Source organism: Tupaia chinensis, unplaced genomic scaffold (assembly GCF_000334495.1).
Source record: "Tupaia chinensis unplaced genomic scaffold, TupChi_1.0 Scaffold143970_1, whole genome shotgun sequence".
Taxonomy (NCBI): domain Eukaryota; kingdom Metazoa; phylum Chordata; class Mammalia; order Scandentia; family Tupaiidae; genus Tupaia; species Tupaia belangeri.
Window position 1 is genome coordinate 742,900 of NW_006203821.1, and position 967 is coordinate 743,866.

At 39.5% G+C, this 967-nt stretch overlaps 1 protein-coding gene across 1 annotated transcript in view; it reads left to right on the top strand.

Moving 5' to 3' along the window:
• RPS26 (ribosomal protein S26) overlaps positions 1-617 on the top strand; it is a 2,794-nt gene extending 2,177 nt beyond the window's left edge. The window contains exons 3-4 of the mRNA XM_014582982.2: positions 1-132; positions 465-617. Coding sequence (XP_014438468.1) covers positions 1-132; positions 465-500 — 168 coding nt within the window. The 3' untranslated portion in view covers positions 501-617. The remainder of the gene's footprint in view (positions 133-464) is intronic.
• The last annotated feature ends 350 nt before the right edge of the window (positions 618-967 follow it).

Here is a 967-nt window from a genome sequence, read left to right on the forward strand (position 1 = left end):
GCCTATGTGCTCCCCAAGCTGTATGTGAAGCTACATTACTGTGTGAGTTGCGCCATTCATAGCAAGGTAGTCAGGAACCGATCTCGGGAAGCTCGCAAGGACCGAACACCCCCACCCCGATTTAGACCTGCGGTAAGTGTTTAAAAAGAATGTGGAAACCAGTGGGTGGAGGAATGATGGATAGGTAATGATGTAAAGAATGTTAATGTCTCTCTAAGGTTCAGCTCTAAGTCTAGTAAAGAGAGTGAGGCCCAGACAGAGAACATTTAGTTAGAAACACCAAAAGAGGTAGAATCTATTTTCAGGTGGTATAATATGATTTTCTTCCCCATCTATCAGCTTTCTATGTATTTGTAGCCTAAATGTGTTATAAATGGTGGGAAGATAGTAGTCCAGTTCTTTGGGGAAGGACTCAGGAGTCCATTGGTTTCAATTTATTTATTTATTTATTTTTTGTCTTTCAGGGTGCTGCCCCTCGCCCTCCACCAAAGCCCATGTAAGGAGCCGAGTCTTTAAGGACTGAAGAACTGTCTGTCCTCTGGGGGAAAAAATAAAACACCGAGTATACATTAAGTAGCGTGTTTAGTTTGTACAAGATAAGGTGGGGATCTTCTGTGTGTTTTATACTGGGTAGGCATCTATACATATTGGGTCAATTCAGCTGGGCCAACTTAAGTTGAAATTCTAAGTGAACCTAAAGAAATTGAGAAAGTAAAACAGACCTCATCAATTAAGGAGAACATTGGGAAGTGATTGACCAAGTTCATACTGCAGATGGGTTTAATACTAACCACACAACTAGAATGGTTTCAAAGCTAGTCAAAGATCTATATTCAGATCCTTAACTTGCTGTCTTGCATAATGTGCATTTCTCTGCTACTAGAGTTTCTTAAGAATTATTTAACTTTATTTGATTTAATTATTTTAATTAGATCAGAGAGGAGCAGAGTGAGAAAGGGTAAGTAAG